The 18,451-nt window shown below is 38.2% G+C and overlaps 2 protein-coding genes across 3 annotated transcripts; both read right to left on the reverse strand.

Annotated features, from left to right (window-relative positions):
• Nucleotides 1-5,651: 5,651 nt before the first annotated feature.
• LOC133127391 (protein transport protein Sec61 subunit gamma) lies at nt 5,652-8,120 on the reverse strand. The gene is made up of 4 exons (XM_061240248.1): nt 7,988-8,120; nt 7,026-7,139; nt 6,320-6,422; nt 5,652-5,782 (listed from the first exon to the last, which is right to left on the reverse strand). The coding sequence occupies exons 2-4, from the start codon at nt 7,117-7,119 to the stop codon at nt 5,773-5,775; spliced, it is 207 nt and encodes a 68-aa protein (XP_061096232.1). The 5' UTR covers nt 7,120-7,139; nt 7,988-8,120; the 3' UTR covers nt 5,652-5,772.
• A 603-nt stretch (nt 8,121-8,723) lies between these two features.
• LOC133127670 (retinol dehydrogenase 12-like) lies at nt 8,724-16,820 on the reverse strand. 2 transcript variants are annotated; one of them, XM_061240729.1, is made up of 7 exons: nt 16,687-16,820; nt 16,076-16,191; nt 14,981-15,136; nt 14,458-14,562; nt 12,934-13,143; nt 11,367-11,559; nt 8,724-10,836 (listed from the first exon to the last, which is right to left on the reverse strand). In XM_061240729.1, the coding sequence occupies exons 1-7, from the start codon at nt 16,698-16,700 to the stop codon at nt 10,734-10,736; spliced, it is 897 nt and encodes a 298-aa protein (XP_061096713.1). In that variant the 5' UTR covers nt 16,701-16,820; the 3' UTR covers nt 8,724-10,733. The 2 variants fall into 2 exon arrangements, with proteins under 2 accessions (XP_061096713.1, XP_061096714.1); XM_061240730.1 differs by lacking the exons at nt 16,076-16,191; nt 16,687-16,820 and adding an exon at nt 15,523-15,539.
• Between the last annotated feature and the right edge of the window lie 1,631 nt (nt 16,821-18,451).

Genomic DNA, 18,451 nt, shown 5'->3' on the forward strand with positions numbered 1-18,451 from the left:
AGACAGCAGGCTCACTTATACTCAGTAAGTGTAATGTTAACGTAACAAACAAACCGTTTGTATTGGAAAGAAAGTAAATACCAGTACATATATATATTTGCACAACAACACCGATAACATTATCAAAGGGAAACAGGAAAGGGGGTCATGGGAGCAATAGTGCTATCTGAAGAGATCTTCAGTCTGCTTTGGAAGATGAGTAGGGCTTCTGCCATTCAGACCACAGTGGGAAGTTCAGTAGGTGCTCTATGCTCAAGGATTTGCACTCTGTCCAGTAGAGATCATAGCTACACCATCCAGTCTTCCTGGGGACATGGTTGACCACAGGTAAGTTTGAATCAGTTTCAGGGAGGAGAAACTTCTCTCCCCCAAGGTGATGGTGACAGGCAAAGTCAAGAGTAAATGCAGAGCACTGCTCAAATTAGTGTCCACATCCTACAAATTCTCCTTGTAGACATCATTCAGCATTTCTGCTGTAGAAGAAATATGACCTGGAAAAACATCAACAGCCAACCTCACTTCAAAGACCACATCCAGGCTGTCAGGATCCCTTGTGCTTGCTCCAGGCTCCTGCAGCATGACTCCTCCAGTCTTCTTGTACTGCTTTCTGCATGTTATTGCTGAGTATAAACACTTCGACAAAGTGACGCATTATAGCAACACTGAATTATTTTATTGAGTTAAAGACACTTGGGTTAGAAGCAGATTCACAAGGGAAACACAAGGTGTTATTCAGGCACAACATTCAGAGCAACTGAATATATTGAACTGACTTTCAGGGGCTAACTAGAAAAACTGTTTACAGCTCCTAACTCAAAAGTAAATTGACTTTAATGAATCTCTTTGCCCTCACTGCTTTCCTCACTTGAAATATTTTTCTTAACATGTCTCTGTCAGGAAAATATTGATGTCACGTATCCTGGAATGGCATTACATCATTATTGTTTGTCACTAGACCAATTGGATAATTGATTAACCCTGTCCTAAAGGTATCTAAGATTAATCAGCCAACCAGGTGATATGCAGAGCCAGTGTAGTGCTAAGGGCTATACATGACAAAGGCTTGCTGCTGCGATGTGTAGCTAGTAGTCCAGAATTCTGCCAGTGTTTTGCAATGTGTTTCTTATTTCTTGGACATAGCATTACATTAAAGGCATTCTGTATATACCTGATTTTAGATTAATGGAATTGTTATTATTTCTATTCTGTTACCAATTTCTATTTTAAAGTTTATCTAAATTAACTCAATTTCTGCTTGACCCACTGTACAGTTCTTGAGGACTATGGTTCCAACACATGGAAGCAAACAGTAAGCCATTTCATTGATTTGTGACACATTAATTCAGAAATATCCAAATACGTTTTACAAATACATAAAAAACATATGATAAGACATGTCATAAATGATAGAACATACACTTGGCGACCAATTCATAAGGTAACCTTGTATACCAGCTTGTTAATGCAAATATTTAATCAGCCAATCATGTGGCAGCAACTACATGTATAAAAGCATGCATATGTGGTCAAGACATTCACCTGTTTTTCAGACCCAAAAAAATGTGATCTAAGTGATTTCCTGGGATTTCCATGCACAACAGTCTCTAGAATGGTGCGAAAATCTAAAAACATCCAGTGAGCAGCAGTTCTGCTGGTTAATGAGAGAGGTCAGAGGGGAAGAGCCAGACTGGTCAAAGCTGACAGGAAGGTGACAAATAACCACACATTACAACAGTAGTATGCAGAACACACAACACGTCAAAGTGGATAGGCTACAGAAGCAGAAGACCAATAAGCCTAATAAATACATAATAATGTGCTTATTCTATGTTCATACTGCATATGATATGATGAATTGTAATTATACATGTTATTTCTGACTGACACAGAACAGTCTTTCATAAAGTATTTACATTTATTTATCTGATCATGCAAAATTAACTTGTGTTCATGACTGTGACTCAATCGTAGCTACATTATGAGCCTGACAAGCTAGAGAAAATACAACATGCAAGCATTATACAGTATTAAACATAGCCACTGGAGGTCACTGTTAACAAAGAAAGGAGAGCAATCTTAAATCAATTCATATTGCATTTACATTTACATTTACATTTTTGTCATTTAGGAGACGCTTTTAATCCAAAGCGATTTACAAGTGCATAGGTTCTTCCGCATTGCATTAATCATCTTCATTGAATAAGCACTTTTAAACAAAAGTACAAATGTAAATCATTCGCAGTTATGTTTCCTAGTTTAATATTTATTTAATGCTTCAAAGTAGATGGTAAATCCTGCCTTTCTCAAAAATAATGTTTAGTTAATGTATTTTATTTTTAGATTGATCAAACTGGTAGAATAACCTCTAGAATTGTGATGAACCAATTGGTGTTTTCTTCAAAAATGTGTTCCTTTCATATAGCTATGTATTTCCAAAAATAGAAAATACTGCGGTTATTCGAAAGTAACGCTGTCCACCTTTGTCCTAAATGTAACTAGATATACAAAAACAGCAATGCTGATGGAACCATTTTGTTTTCAGACAACAAAGTTTACTGAAGTAAGTAAGTGCATTCTCAGTTTCATAATTTCCACTGGTCCCAAGATGTTACTTCTCTGGCTACTTTCTCTTCTCCAGTCTCCAGCACATGGGTGACAGATGGCCCTGGTGACTTATTCATCTAGATCCTTCCATCTGTAGGTATCGACTGGTCTGTATGCAGGCAGGAGCAGCGGCTCTTTGTGTTCGTCTGGCAGCATTCCAGTTCAGGAGCCATGAATTCTACATGGCTCCATGACGCACGGCCATGGAAAGCCATCCATCACTCCTCTGAGGGGAAAGGGACTCAATTCTCTTCCATTCTTTCATCCTGGCTGACAGCTCCACTTTTCTGTTGTTTCTCTGGATCATTCAGGGTCATATGCAGATGATTCATTTAGTACACTCACTCATTGTGCTGACTTGGGATACTTTTTTTTTTTGAGAGGTGGGGGGTTGTGGTTAGGGTCACCCAAAAATAAACATTTAACTGCCTGCTTTACAGACACAATATTTTTATTTTCCTTTGAATCTATCTGCTCATCAATTAAAACCAGCAGGCCCTCTGGTATAAATGGGACACAGAAAACAAGCATTCCGAAAAGCCTCAGACAGCACACAGATTAAGCAAGCAATGTTTGAAAATTCTAAATGTATCATAAATGCATGTTCCAGTCCCAACCAATCGTGACTGGACCCATTCCAGTTAGGTGGCTGTATATACTCAGTGAGCACTTTATTAGGCATTTATTAGACCTATTTTTTACACTTATTGGGTTTTCTGCTACTATAGCCGATCCACTTTGAGGTTTGAAGCATTGTGTGTTCAGAGATGCTCTTCTGCATACCACTGTAATGTGTGGTTATTTACTGTCACCTTCCTGTCAGCTTCAACCAGTCTGGCCCTTCTCCTCTGACCTCTCTCATTAACAAAGCGTTTCTGCCCGGAGAACTGCTGCTCACTGGATGTTTTTGGTTTTTTTGCATCATTCTCCGCAAACTCTAGAGATTGTTGTGTGTGAAACCCCACAGTAATCAGCAGTTTCTGAGATACTCAAACCACCAACAATCATTCCATGGTCAAAGTCACTTAGTCACATTTCTTCCTCATTCTGAAGTTTGGTCTGAACCTCTTGACCACGTCTGAATGCCTTTTGCATTTAGTTGCTGATTGCTACATGATTGGCTGATTAAACATTTGCATTAACAAGCTGGTGTACAGGTCTACCTAATAATGTGGACACTGAGTGTAGTTGGGAAACATAGTAGAAAACAAAAGTAATTTCATGAATATGTGCAAGCTTGTTTGAACTCAACTGTTTTTCTACTTATTGCAGGTCACATGTAAATCCTTTGAGTACATTTTAAAACAAATTAAAATGGGTCATTACCCCCAGTTGTACTCAGCTGTCAACCTCAACTACTTAACTGTACATTGATGTACCTAAACATCTCTTCCCACGCATAGTCCTTGTGTTTAGATAATGATCAGCTTAATCCTTAAACAAGTTTATTTCCTTATCATCGACTGAAAGTGGTAATATATGCTTGCAGACCTAAAGGTGATATGCTGAATTTAAATTTATATTACATTACTGCCAATCTTCCAAAGTAAATAGTTAAACAGAATGCATGTTTTAATGCTTATTAATTAAACTAATTCAAACACAAATTGCATCTATAGAACAGTGTTCCCACTCAGGTTAACTGGTGTGTGTGTGTGTGTGTGTGCGTGCGTGCGTGCGTGCGTGCGTGCGTGCGTGCGTGCGTGCGTGCGTGCGTGCGTGCGTGCGCGCGTGCGTGTGCGTGTGCGTGTGCTTAAACATTCTGTTCATTTGGATAAATTAAATCTGATAGAAACCTGGCTTGACAAAGTTCTCATTGCTGGCGATTTTAGTATACAACCAAATAAATCATTTTAAGGCAGCGTACTTCAATCTTACAGTCCATAAATTTGACACAGCATGCTTCAGGCTCCACCCATGTTCATGGCTACACACTCCGAGTTTTCATAACTTGCCCAATATTAGACTCCATTAACATAGAGGAGCATTGATGCCCATAGCATTGATTAACATCCTGGAACAGCCTTCCAGACTCTGCGCAAATGGGACAGTCCATTTCCTCTTTTAAATTCCATTCCCACAGACTTGCTTTTGACAATTGTATTATGTTATTATATTTGATAATATTGTCTTTATTTTATCTTGTATTTTGTACTACAATTTGTAACCCAGTCTTTAAAAAAGTAGTTTTATTACTATATAATCACTTTTTAACTTTACTGATACTATGCGACACCTTGACAGGAGTCTCAAAACATTATACATTATTCCAAAACTGGGGCTTCATTACTACAGGCTAAATTCCTGCAAGCTAACAACTAGCAATTCAGACAAGAAATGTCAGTTAGGAAATCAACATCACAGCAAATGAGATATCAAGACCTTATCTGACCGACAACCACAGCTTCAATTATTTCAAGCAAGAGATGTAAAGTACATCCATCTCAATTACTCAGTTTGGGCTGCATGCTTTAGTGATAAACAAGAGATAATCATCACCGCTTCTTCCACTGCTTTCATTATACGTGTTCCAATCAGGAGGGCAGGGTTGTGGTTTGTGGTCAGCAAATACATAGAGCATTCAGTGGAAATTGACAGATCATTAAACAATGAAATCAGTATTTGTTGTTGGAAAGGATTTGTTCTTGGTCCAGTAGTTTTCAACTTAATGCAGGCTCAGTAGTCAAGTATAACGACAGCCATTGTGTCAAATCATCATTCTCATGTGAGAGTTCAATTAACTTTCCCTGGCAGCCAGGTTACTGGTTGGGGTTGGGCTTTTTATGTCTCACTGAGCTTTCTCACAAAGCTTTCCTCGGAACATGATGTAACATAACATCTTTTTTGTGGCTATTCTCTTCCATGCCAGAAAGAGTGGCAAGTGTGCTTCATGAAGTTCGTCACATGATCACCTAATATGAGGTTGAAGAATTGCAATTCTTCCAAGAATTGCTTAGGTATGTGGGGGGAGGAGTGGGGCTGAAAAGTGAATACATATGTACTATAAAGATTCACTTAATGTTACCCAATAAGTACCTCAAGCACAATTTTATTTTACACTTATTTTATTAATATAGCCAAACAACAAATGTACAGCAAAAAATACCCCTTTCCTCCACCACCTCCCACCCCCAACAATTCAAATTTTCTGTGCAGCTCCTCAGAAATTCAACCACCACTGAAAGAGAGGAAAGTCAGATATGAGTGGAACATTTGGGAAATACAGGAAAAAAAAACAAAAAAAAAAACATTCTGGCTCTAATTATTTAACACAAATTGTAGAATGGCTCGCCAATTCAAGTAAACATAACAAATTAATTATTTTGGTAAATTATTTAAATCAGTTTCTCCTGCAGCTAATGCAAGCACATTGCACACTGGAGAGCTAGAGAAATCAGGAGAGGAGAATGTATGACTAATGACAACTTTAAACAGTTGGCACCTGGATAATAGCTTAAAGGAATCTGGAAAAATTAAACGAACCCTTCCCGAGGTAGGTAAAAGCAAAGTGCATCATGTTCGATTGGATTCACAACATAATCAGCTAATAACCAAAACAAGTGTCTAAACCTAGAGATGTTCACGATCAAAACATAGGTCCCAGTCTGTGCCCATAATATCAGTTGTTACATTCTGACTGAACCTCTAAGAAGCAAAATCAGTCATATTTCTTGCATATTTCTGCAACATACAACCAAAGGCTACAGGTACTTACACAATGATGTTGTTGATGGGAATGTGTATGAGTTTGACAAAGAATCCAATAAAGCCCATAATAGCGAATCCAATTGCTGTTGCCATGGCAATCTTCTGGAACTCTAAAGAAATAAGTGGCCAGTTTAATGTACAGTTCATAACCTTCGGACAAATAAATGCAAAGGAATATAAATTTAATGCAAATGCCCAAAGTCAGGTTTAACTAAATAAATGTAAGTTTAATGTTAAACAATGTTACAAGCTACTGGCTAACATGACAAAAGCATGAACTAAACCATTTGTAGAAATAAAACTATTAAACCACATTACGACAGAAATATCTTTGCATGGCATGAAAAATACAATTACCTTTCTGCTTATTGTGCCACAATATGTTGCAAACAATGAATAAAAGAGATAAATTAACTGTAACAAAAGAAACGTAGGTGACGAAATAGGCGTTAATGTTTACACCTAGCCATTGGTCACTAAAACTAATCATCCGGAAAATAATGAAGTATTCAAAGACAAATGTAGCACATGCACAAGATTGCACAGTATGAAAAAAATAATGTTATTATTTGTGGTATGCAAAGCTATTTCTGGCATAATGAGGCAGAACTTCACATTATGTCAAAACTGAGCTTGGGGACCACTGTCCTAAAGGACCCTAGGGCATGCGTTGTACAACAGATTGTATGATAGGTGAGGCAGATTTAACTGACCTTTCCTATCCGGTTTGGTACACCTCTTCACAAGCCTGATTGAGTCCTTCACAAACTGACGACTGGGTTCCACAAACTGCATAACCTGATCCATGGCTGCTGTTCGTTGCCTGCCTGAAAAAGAAAGTATTCGCTCAGGATATTGACGCAGCTAGTGGGAGGCAATGGGATGAGCTACTATTAACATTACTTACTCACCCCACACGACTGTAAAATGGCGTATAAAACATCTTACAACGCTAGCTATGTACTGCATAGCCTTTCAGTATTTAGAACAGTTACCAATTTCATTAACTTAGCCGACTCATCTATCGTCTGTTTAAACCAGATCTTCTTTAATTGCATCTAGCAAGACACGAGTCGTGTCTAACGTTAGCCAACACATCGTATCCATTTAACAGTAACTAGCAAGTTAAGATTTGACTCGGACAAACAGTCTGACTGTAACTAGTAAACAACCAACAGTTGGCCCCGCGATTTGACCGATGATTATGCAGTCAACTTAATTTATATTTGTTAGCCATCAAGCTATCTTAGTATCTTAGTACTAATAGTAGCTAGATAACTTAACTGTCGAAATATTATTTCACCAGCCAGCAACATGGCAATTTACAGTAAATTCGATAACTCCAGGTAACTACCTAGTAAGCAACGAATACTTAATTCAGATTGAGCAATTTATCAACGAGCCAAAAGCTCGCTTTACCTGAATTTAAGCGAGCTATCGCTGGCATCCGTATTCTAACGTTAGTTTACAGTAAGCTGGTTGCGATAGCTGTTCCTGTAATTCAACCACATTCAAACATTAGCAAGCTAACTTAGCCTAACGTTAGTTAGCTAGATACTTGATCATCTGAAATACATTTTGATTAACGTTAGCTAGATATTAATAGCTGCTGTCATAAAGTTTTTTGAAGAGATTGCATATATTTGTTATCAACGCTATAGTGAAGCATACGAACCTGTGAAGGGTGATTACGGTCTTCCAAAAAATGTTGGTCTTTTGTACGAGCCACGTACTTGAGAAGCAGTTTTTATTAACGTGAAGGCTGACGTTGCACTAAGATTTGATTGCGCAACGTCACTGACCCGGATGTTATTTTTGCCAAGTTCCGAGTTACTTCAAAGATATTATATACATTCAAGATGTAGCACAACATTGTCTTATTGGCTTCCTTGTATCGAAATTAGGTCTAGAAAACATTATTTCAGTTGTTGAACTTGGAATTAAATGAATCTAGCACCTTTCACCCCCTTTTTATGCCAGTAAGAACTTAACAGGTGCTGGTTTTGTTTATGAGGCTGCCTGTGTTCCAATTAGCAACAGGATTTGCTGTGTTATCTTTATGAGCAATATAAAAAGACAATGGATGCTACTCAAAAGCTCAAGAGCACTAACAAGGGAACTCAATAGGTCAAAATATCATATCAAATTTATGTCCCCAAGGGACAATAGTGGAGAGTCCCAGATCTTTGCTGACTTTCAACAACTTGATATCCATTCTGCTGATATTCTGTTCTGCCTTAATTTGGAGTCTGAGAATCCTACTGTGTGCTGTAAACCTCCCTGAAGGTTCAATTCTCCAATATAACAGCTACAGAAAGATTGCTGTTGTGATGATCTTGAAAGAGGGAGATGTAACTAGCTGTTTATTTATGGCTAACAATACGTTCTTCACAACACCCAAGAAAATTCACTTTATGTTGCACAATGTTTCTTTTAATACATACTACTGTAGCAATTGAACATAGCAGCTGCCCAAGGAGGACACATGCAGCCTGTGAAAAACAACACCTTTAAGTCACTTTGCAATAACAGTGAAACCTGTCTTGTGGTCCCTTTTGTATTGGGACCAATTGTCCATGATGGCCACTCCCTGTTCATTTCTAGGCCTGTTACCTATATGTTAGCTTTGCATCACAGTAACCTGCACAGCACACTAAAGCTTCCACTGGAGCTTTATTGATACATGGCTTTATTGATTGAGGGCTACTAGTCAAAGGGGCCACTAGTCAAAGCAGAGCTTCGCAAATCTTAGCCCACAAGAAGGAATCTTCAGCCCCTTGGTGCTTCAAGAAAACCTTCTTTTTTTTCCGACGGGTCAGCACTTTCTCAAAATAAAATATAGTATTCCACACCCTATTATGCACTGTATTATACAGGTTTAGAGTTTCGTCTAAGACAAAATCAAGAGTTGTTAGTTTTGGCCTTAAAATGAATCATTTAACTGAATGAGGAAACATTTTCCTTGTAAGTACTGCATGATAGCGAGAGAGGAATGATTGGCTGGCTAATCTTATTGTGCCAGTTGGTGGGACTCTGTAAGCCTACTCCAACTATAGCTGAGGGGCTATATAGAGCTAATTAAGAAGTAATGATGTGGTATAGTTGTTGAATAAATTTCTAGAAAAAAGAGGATTACTGAGCCAAATTAATTAGTGATTTCAACACACTGCTTGGCAAACCCTCTTGTTGGTGTCTACTTGTAGTGCATGTGTAGTGTTCCTGGTTTTTTAGTTTATATGGGCCATGATGCTAGCAGCCACTAAAATGGCAGGTATCTTCTTGTAAATTGTCATTCCTTTAATATCTGTGCTGTTGTATAGCGTAACGGGTAGAGAGTCTACAATCACATAATCAGGACCAGCCATGGGAATATTATGTATTGCAGCTGAGTGTAGTAGGCACGAACATAATAGCTAGCTAGCCACCAGCCTGTTAATGTTCAGGGCACCACCATGTTTCTTGATGTTTGCATGTGTCACATTTAGCCCTTGTTGGTTACTTAAATATTGTAATGTGCATCTAACCGTAGATGGGATCACATGAGGAGAGGATGGCTCCCTGGTTGTTAAGCTTATATTCTGGTCTAATAACAGTCTCTGCTCTGAATTAAAGTAATTGAAGGAAGAACAATTCAGTGAGGTAATAAAGGTAATAGGTATATGGTACATGGTACAATACATGGTACTTGGTAATAGGTAAGGTAAGGTAAGGTAAGGCCTAAGGTACATGACCCGGTCCGCACAGCTGTTGAAGCCTTCTGCCCTTAGCCCTGCATTGCTTCAGGGGACTGTCCCCTGCTTAGTCTAATCAACTGTAAGTCACATTGGATAAAAGCATCAGCTAAATAACAATTATTAAATTATTATAAGAAGGCGAAAATGTTATCCCAGGTTCAGCCCATAAGCCATTTACACTAACACTAGACAAAATGATTAGAAAAGTTAGGCAAAAGGGCCTGCAAAATTGCTGAGGAAATGAAAACCTGCCTTGGCAGCCATCCTTTCTATCACCTGCACATACAGTAACAGCCATTTTTTTAATCACAATAGCCATTAACAGCCACTGCTTAATTAGTTCCCTCGGTGGCTGCCTAAGTTTCATTGTTTTAACATTAGCCAACTAACAGAAATAGTAAAATTACAGCTAATTGTATTGTAGCTATTGAAACTGCTTTCTTTTGCTGCTCAATATATTCAATAATAAATACATTGTATTGAGCCATAAGGATAAACTTTGCCTACAAATAAAATAATTGTGGTGATTAGTCTTGGTGATGTGGTAATGTACTTGGTATTATCTTCATGTTGAAGCTTATTGAAACCTTTTGTAAATATGGATTAGGGTCTAGTTAATGGAACAAGTAAAAAAAAAAATAACAGTAAAAAAAAAAAAAACACAAAAAAACACTAAAATGTATGCGTTCAGTCCCATGGAATTCCAAGCATCTGGCAGCTGAGTTCCCACAGCTTCTGGGCCATTTCATCGTCTGTGGCAGCTCTTGTGCATCTTGCTGGAGCACAGTCACTGACAATAACAAACATAGAAGGGTATTACAACACGCATCTAGACATATAATCTACAGTTTTCTTGTCTACAGTACACACTCACTGAGCACTTTATTAGGGAGAGCTGTACACCAGCTTGTTAAAGCAAATATTTAAATCAGCCAATCATGTGTTTTTCAGACCAAATGTTAGAATGGGGAAGAAAATATGACCAAAGTGACTTTGACCGTGGAATGTTTGTTGGTGCCAGACCAGGTGGTTTGAATATCTCAGAAACTGCTGATTTCCTGGGATTGTCACACACAACAGAGTTTGAGCAGAGAATGGTGCAGAAAACAAAGCAGCAGCTCTGTGGGCAAAAACGCCTTGTTAATGAGAGTGGCCAGTGGAGAACTGTCAAACTGACAGGAAGGTGACAGTAATACAAGTAACTACACATTACAACAGTAGTAGCAGAAGAGCATCTCTGTACACACAACTTCATACATTTTCAATGCTCATTGATTGTACTTCCCCAGTGGAAGGTGTCGTGTAGGTTTTACGGAATACCTGTAATATCCCCCACTTTCCCTCTCCAGCTCTGGTGCAATGGCGCAGTAGATGGAGGTCTGTGCGCCCTGCACAGACGTCTTGGTGAAAGGCCGGAACACCTTGACGGCCATCTGCATGGGAGTGCTCAGATTCCTCCACAGCTCTGACTGCACCACACCCGGGTGGAGAGAGTACACGGTGACACCAGTCCCTAGGGAATGACACAGCCATTAAATGTGTACGGTAGCACTGGGTGCTAGACTGAATTACACATCAGTAGGCTGCAGTGGATAAGGAAAATAACCGTAAAGTTGCCAATTCAAATGTTTTACTGTACCACTGAACAAGGCATACTTATCTTTCAAATACATTGGTACAAAAAGTAAGATGCACATAATGCTGAATAATCCGTTTGAATAACACTTGCTCATCCAAAAACAAAGCATGCTTTATGATTATGTGGGCAAAGATTACAGAGCATGTGTGTTGATAGTATAACCATCCTAGGAAGCTTTACAAAGCCCTACTTAGAGACACTAACACCCACACAAAGCATCTTTTGACAGCCTTCACCAGGGCATAGTCAGACAATGGTAAGAGGCATATTTACAAACGGTGTGCCTTGAGTTTCAGATGAGATTGTGCTTTTTTCGTAATGTACTTTGGATTCTGAGTAAAGAGATCAGCTCCATGCCTTCATCTTTTAAATCAAGACTGTTTTGGGCTTATATATTTTTCTATTGCTTCAGGTAATATATAGCCGCATACTTCACTCTCAGAAATAAAGTGACAGTGGAGGTACATTTTTGTTCATCAAGGATCAAATTTCCCAAATATACCCTGAAAGTACAGTAATGTTACAAAGGAGTTCTATATTACTGGCGATGGGTACAATATGCATCTATAAGGTACTGCCCCAGTAATGAGCAGCTGTACCTTTTTAGCCATTTTTCATACCTTTATTTCTGAGAGTGTTGGTTAGTGTGTTCATAGCAGAAGAAATGTTGGGCTAGGTCCAGTAAGTAGCTTCCACTAAATTCAGGTTTTTGACAAGCCAGGGTCAAAACAGGAAAATTTTCCATGTCTTGCAAATTCCAAGTGTCCTGGAATGGGCAAATGTCCTGTTATGAATTCAATATCCATGTATAAATATCTGTTGGAATGTCGTTTTTATTTCAACATGATAAACAACTTTTGAAACCTGCACATTTTGAGGCTTGTAAATATCCAGTCAGGGCAACATTGTTGGCATATTTATAGTGGAAATCTATATTGAACATACCTTTAGGACCCTATTCCTCACACGTCTTGTGTAATAAAATGTGTGACAAAATGTGTTGTTGACTGCACCCATGCCATAAGTCTTAAACTTTTTTTTTCAATTGAACACTGGAGGGTTTTTTGGTGAGCATTATGGCCTAATTGCTGTTGTACATTGGGTGATATGTGTGATGGCAGAGATGGGTGAATCTATGAGACTGGTCCAATATAAACACAATCTCTTATTATTATTATTATTATTATTATTATTATTGTGGTCTTTTGATTATTCATAAGTCTGAAGACAGTCTGAAGAGTGGATTACCTTGTAGCCTCTTGGCCAGAGAACGTGTGAAGAGGATATTGGCCAGCTTGCTCTGGCCATAAGCCTTGGCTGTGTCATAGCTCTTCTCACTGTTGATGTCATCCAGCCTAATGCTACCCCAGCTGTGCGCCAACGAGGCCACATTGACGATTCTGGCTGGGGCCGATCTTCTTATCAGATCAATCAGCAGGTACGTGAGCAGGAAGTGACCTGCATGAGAAGACAGGAAACAAAAATAAGTGAAGAGGGTACACACATGTACTGCACACTCACTGAGCACATAATTAGGCATTTATTAGAATTATTCTTTCAACTTATTGGTCTTCTACTGCTATAGCCTATCCACTTAAGAGGTTTGACACATCGCGTGTTCAGAGATACTCTTCTGCATACCACTGTTGTAATGTGTGCTTATTTGCATTACTGTCACCTTCCTGCGAGCCTGGCCCTTCTCCTCTGACCTCTCTCATTAACAAAGCATTTTTAGCCGAAAAATTTCTGCTCACTGGATGTCTTTTGTTTTCCGCACCATTCTCTGCAAACTCTAGAGACTATTTTGTGTGAAAATCACAGGAGACCAAAAATCAAAGTCACTTAGATCACATTTTCTTACCCATTCTGACATTTGGTCTGAAACACAACTGAACCTCTTGACCATGCCTGAACCTTGTATGCATTTAGTTGCTGCCACATAATTGGCTGATTAGATATTTGCATTAACAAGCTGGCATACAGGTCTACCTAATGAAGAGCTCGCTGAGTGTATATGTCACACATCTGGATACACAAGGTCGGTGGTTCTAATCCCGGTGTCGCCACAATACGATCCGGACAGCCGTTGGGCCCTTGAGCAAGGCCCTTAACCCTGCATTGCTCCAGGAGAGGATTGTCTCCTGCTTAGTCTAATCAACTGTACGTCGCTCTGGATAAGAGCGTCTGCCAAATGCCAATAATGTAATGTAATGTAATGAGAGAACATACACATGCCAGTTAACAGGACAGGGCAGACAGATGTATGTGTTAAATTAGTTCACTTCAGGAATTCTCATGCCTGACCCATTTGGTTACTCATTGTCTTCTATTTCCTTCTTAATTTGCCCTCTTCACAGAAGAGGTCAAACACATGGGAGGGGTTGTATAGTGTGTTTCAGTGTTTAAACTTAACAATGAACACTCTAGGAAAACAGGATGCACTTTTCTGGGACATGTACACAGCTTGATTGACATCTTAATATTTAGACAACATATGAAAAACAAAAGTAGCAGTAACAATCGGGAAACCAATGCGAAGTTCCTGTAAAGTAATTAACTTAAAGGAGCTTACTTTTCCACTGAAATAGTTATTTTTAATCACTGATTAATGCTTGAGTACATTACTTTTTTGACAATCATACAATTTCACTAATTATGTAGTTTAGTCCCATTGAGCAGGCTATTTTATGCTAGAATTGATTCATTTGACAAGGAAAGGGTTTGTCCAAATTTGTATATTGTTCTTTTTGTGCATAAATACAGAACTCTTACCCAAGTGGTTAACTCCAAACTGCATCTCAAACCCATCTGCTGTCTTAGAATATGGACACATCATAATTCCAGCATTGTTGATGAGAATGTTAACCTGCTTCTCTTCTGGAATGAAAAAGGGAGAATGAATACATACTATATACACACATATACACATATATATATATATATATATATATATATATATATATATATATATATATATACACACATTTGAAAACATATTATTCATGCAATAATCCACTATTATATGATATTTGAATAAAATGCTGAAAAACTGATATGCTGTATTTGAAGAAAATTCATCAATATGCAGGCAATTTGCTTTTTCAAATGCATAAAACAAGTATCAACTGACAAATCAAATACAGTTTAAAGAACAGAGCACAAAATACATAGTCAACTTGATAAAAATCAAGCAGGATTTTGTATGGTGTATCTTGATTGAACCATTACCAAAGATCCAAACATGTAGGGCTATCTAATGAGGATGACTATGAGCATGTATGAAAGACTGACCTACCCTTGTTAATTAACTCAGCAAATTCCCTTACAGACTTGGTGTCAGATAAATCAAGTTTACTGGTGACAACATTTTCATTTCCAGAATCTTCTATGATTTCTTTCTTTGCCACCTCTGCTTTTGCCATATCTCTGCAAGCCATAATTACATGAGCTCCTGGGAAAACCAACAGATTTGCAGATGAAAACATAACCAACGGCAGCATAAGTCAAACTGCTTTATTCTGTGTTTGCACTGTAATGTAATGTTTTGAGCCACATATACTGTATACCTGTAACATCTCATATTTTATGTTATGCTCACATGAATAACAGGTTAGCACTTTTAGAACAAACTATTCAGCAGAGCAGAAAACAATTGGCATTTAGCAGATGCAAATTTTTGTATTATTTACTCTATTACTTGGTGAATGTCACAGGATGGGCTCATTAGTTCAGTGCTGTTCAAAGAAGAAAGTTCATCATAGCTAAACAATAGTTATTTCCTCACTAATTACATAAAAAAACAGTGCCGATTCAATTAAAGCAATTTGCCTGGGCTACCTCAAAGTGCCTTTGTTTCATTCTGTCAGCTTCATGTGGGAATGTGAATGTTAGATAACCCTCTAAAAATAACCATTTTCTAGAAGAAAAAAAAAATCAGTAAACAAGTAAATAACATAGACTTAAACTTTGACAAGTTATCGGACTCAATAAGTATTTTTAAAAAATGAGTTGCCAAATGACTGTCTCATTAAAAAGTTGTTTCTGTCTGCAGAAATGCTGCTCACAGGAATTTTTTTTTTTTTGCACCATTCTTTGCAAACTCTAGAGACTAGTGTGCCTGAAAATCCCAGGAGATCAACAGTTTCTGAGATACTCAAACCACCCTGTCTGCCACCAACAATCATTCCACTGCGTCACTTAGATCACATTTTTTCCCCATTCTGATGGTTGATGTGAACATTAACTGAAGCTCCTGACCCATATCTACATGATTGTATGCATTGCACTGCTGCCACACAATTGGCTGATTAGATAATCACATGAATAAGTAGGTGTAATAAAGTAACAATGTTCTGAATAAAGTGCTCGGTGAGGGACTTGATAAATGTACCTCTCTTTGCAAGATCCCTGGCTGTCTCTTTTCCAATGCCAGTATTAGCCCCAGTTATAATCACTGTTTTGTCATCAAGTCTAGCAGTGGAGGACCACTGACCACAGAAAAAGTTTCTGAAAAGTAAGGGTACAGAAAAATGCATTTACACAGACATGGCTTTAACTGATTCAAAGATTTGAAACAATATAACTGCACTAGCACTGTCTTGATATGCAAATACTATTTAATTTGCTGTATTTGAACAAGTGCATACCTTCGTTTGTTACATGTTTTGCAAACGAGGAGTAAAGGATATTAAAGTTGACTGAATTCACCCTTGAATCGCAGAATACGAGATACGGTGTTGCACATTTAAATATTTTTCAATGCAACCTCCAGCTTTACCTTTTAAAGTGTTTTTCATAAATATAGATCGAATGTCCCCTTGTGGTGTGACAGGCTGCTGTTACTGTTGCTAATGCTTTAAATGGCTAAAAAAAAAGGCTAGCGATGAACTGGATTTCGTTTGGAATGTTGTTTCCTCATAACTACGACAATTTCCCCATGGTAGTTGAAATCGCAAGTTCCCCATATGTATGCCATTTCTTAGGACATAAGTCACGACTTACCTTATTGAATGCATGGTTCTCAAAACAAAGCTACAATTCTCGTTTAACAGTGTGTGCTGGTTCAATCTCAGCTCTTTTAGTTCCCTTCTTTTAGTTCTTGTTAATAAACCCCCCGCCGTCCCTTCCCTTCTGCAAATACCATCACGGTTTATTCATTCAACACAGCAAACGGCGTGGTACTTTCTGTCCAATCAAAAGATGGCCTAGCTGCTCTTATTTTTTTTAAGCAATTGTACTTCTCCAGACTGGAATACACAGTTGCTAGAATGGCACTGCCCTTTGACGTTACTTTCAAACGATTTTTCCTGCGGGTTCTATATACGCAACAGTCTTAAGAAAACAAAACGCAGTTTCATATTACTGCATTGGTATGAAGAAATTGTGTATCTAGGCTTCGGTTCACTGTGATTCTGATTGCACACCGTACTGTGTGTTTCTGCGTTACTGCCCGTGAAAACATGTTGGAAGGGGTAGCCTATGTAATATATCTGTGTACGTTTAAGCCATCGTGAGAGGGACAGCCAAAGTAAAGTAGGCTAAATGAGCTTTACTATGGCGTTCATTGTATCATGTTTGGGTGTTTTACGTTTTATTTGGACTTTATTTTTACAGTTAAGCAACACTTAGAACAATACATAAGTAAAAGTACTGAAAGGTAGCCAACCTTTTGTAAATATGGAACGTTTTCAGTATTGCATATCTCCTTTTACACTAGATTGGTATTTGCATACCATCAATTTTTTGTAGCATCTCTGGTGCGATGAGTTATGATGTTCTGGTTATGATGCGCCATTTTGTAATTTTGTCCACTAGATGTCCCCACTTGATACATTTATGTCAATTTATGTTTGGCGAATTCAGGATAAAACTCCTTGTAGCCTACGTCAGGAAAAAAGTATTAGCCTATCACAAGCTTTATTATTTCTGCAGTTCCCGCTACACTCTGAAAATACATACTGTACATACATTACATTGTATACATACATAACATACTACAAGTATACGCACTATGCAGTACACATACATAACACACTATACATACCTACCTGCATACATACATACACTCAGTGAGCAATTTATTGGGTACACCTGTACACCAGCTTGTTAATGCAAATATTGAATCAGCCAATCATGTGGCAGAAATTAAATGCATACAAGCATGCCTGGTAAAGAGGTTCAGCTGTTTTTCAGACCAAATGTTAGAATGGGGAAGAAATGTGATCTAAGTGACTTTGACCATGGAATGATTGTTGGTGCCAGACAAGGTGGTTTGAATATCTCAGAAACTGCTGATCGCCTGGGATTTTCACACACAACGGTCTTTAGAGTTAGCAGATAATGGTGTGAAAATATTAAACATCCAGTTTGCAGCAGTTCTGCAGGCAAGAAAGCCTTGTTAATGAGAGAGGTCAGAGGAGAATGGCTAGACTGGTCAAAGCTGACTGGAAAGTGACAGTAACGCAAATAACCGCACATTACAACAGTGGTATGCAGAAGAGCATTTCTGAACACACAATGCATCAAAACCTCTTAGGTGGATAGGCTACAGCAGCAGAAGACCAATAAGTCAAAAAAAAAAAACCTAATAAAGTGATCACTGAGTGTACATACATGTTGGCCTCAGAATATATTCACACCCTTGAATAGATTAAATTTCATGATAGGACCCTATTCAGAAGCCTAAACAGAAAATAGTAAAACCACATCTTAATGTCAAGTGGGACTGTGTCTTGTGGTCAAATTATACTAAACAGAGATTTACAGA

Source organism: Conger conger, chromosome 4 (assembly GCF_963514075.1).
Source record: "Conger conger chromosome 4, fConCon1.1, whole genome shotgun sequence".
Lineage (NCBI taxonomy): Eukaryota > Metazoa > Chordata > Actinopteri > Anguilliformes > Congridae > Conger > Conger conger.